The sequence below is a fragment of the Athene cunicularia genome (assembly GCF_003259725.1).
Source record: "Athene cunicularia isolate RWA chromosome Z unlocalized genomic scaffold, athCun1 chrZ_part1, whole genome shotgun sequence".
Taxonomy (NCBI): Eukaryota; Metazoa; Chordata; class Aves; order Strigiformes; family Strigidae; genus Athene; species Athene cunicularia.
Genome location: NW_020799142.1, coordinates 30,462,896 through 30,463,448, shown reverse-complemented (window position 1 = coordinate 30,463,448; position 553 = coordinate 30,462,896). Strand labels below are relative to the sequence as shown.

At 68.5% G+C, this 553-nt stretch overlaps 1 protein-coding gene across 1 annotated transcript in view; it reads right to left on the bottom strand.

Moving 5' to 3' along the window:
- The window catches only part of PIK3C3 (phosphatidylinositol 3-kinase catalytic subunit type 3), an 80,265-nt gene extending 80,027 nt beyond the window's left edge, over nt 1-238 (bottom strand). The window contains exon 1 of the mRNA XM_026865619.1: nt 72-238. Coding sequence (XP_026721420.1) covers nt 72-139 — 68 coding nt within the window. The 5' untranslated portion in view covers nt 140-238. The remainder of the gene's footprint in view (nt 1-71) is intronic.
- Nucleotides 239-553: the final 315 nt, after the last annotated feature.

Genomic DNA, 553 nt, shown 5'->3' with positions numbered 1-553 from the left:
CTTCCCACACAGCCCCGGCCGGCCGCAGCGGGGCAGGGGGACGCTGTAAGCCCCAGCCCCGCCTCACTCACATCTTCAGCTGCACGTTGATGTCCAGGTCGCAGCTATAAACATAATAAAGCTTCTCGGTCTCGCCCATGCCTGCCACCGGTCCCCGCCCGCAGCCTCAGCAGCACCCGAACCCTCCGCCACAACAGCCCGTGGGCATGAACACTGCCAGCCCCTGCGCCTCGGCCCCGCGCCGCCGCCCTCTGAGCATGCGCCGCCGCCGCCATTTCGCTTAAGGGAGGAAGGAGCGGGGACGCCGCTGCCTCTCGCTGTAGCGACCCCTTACCAAGATGGCCGTCACCCGAAGTCAGCTGACCGGCGCGGCCTCAAGATGGCTGCGCCCACGTCTCTCTCACCACTATGGCTGCTGCCGGCTGTACGGCACGCAAGATGGCCGCTGCAGCGACAGGCATGGCAAGATGGAGGCTGGCCCGGCTGGGTGCGAGATGGCTGCCTGCCCCATCCGGGAGCAGAGCGGGCCGGGCTGCGCCGTAGCTGCCAGCAG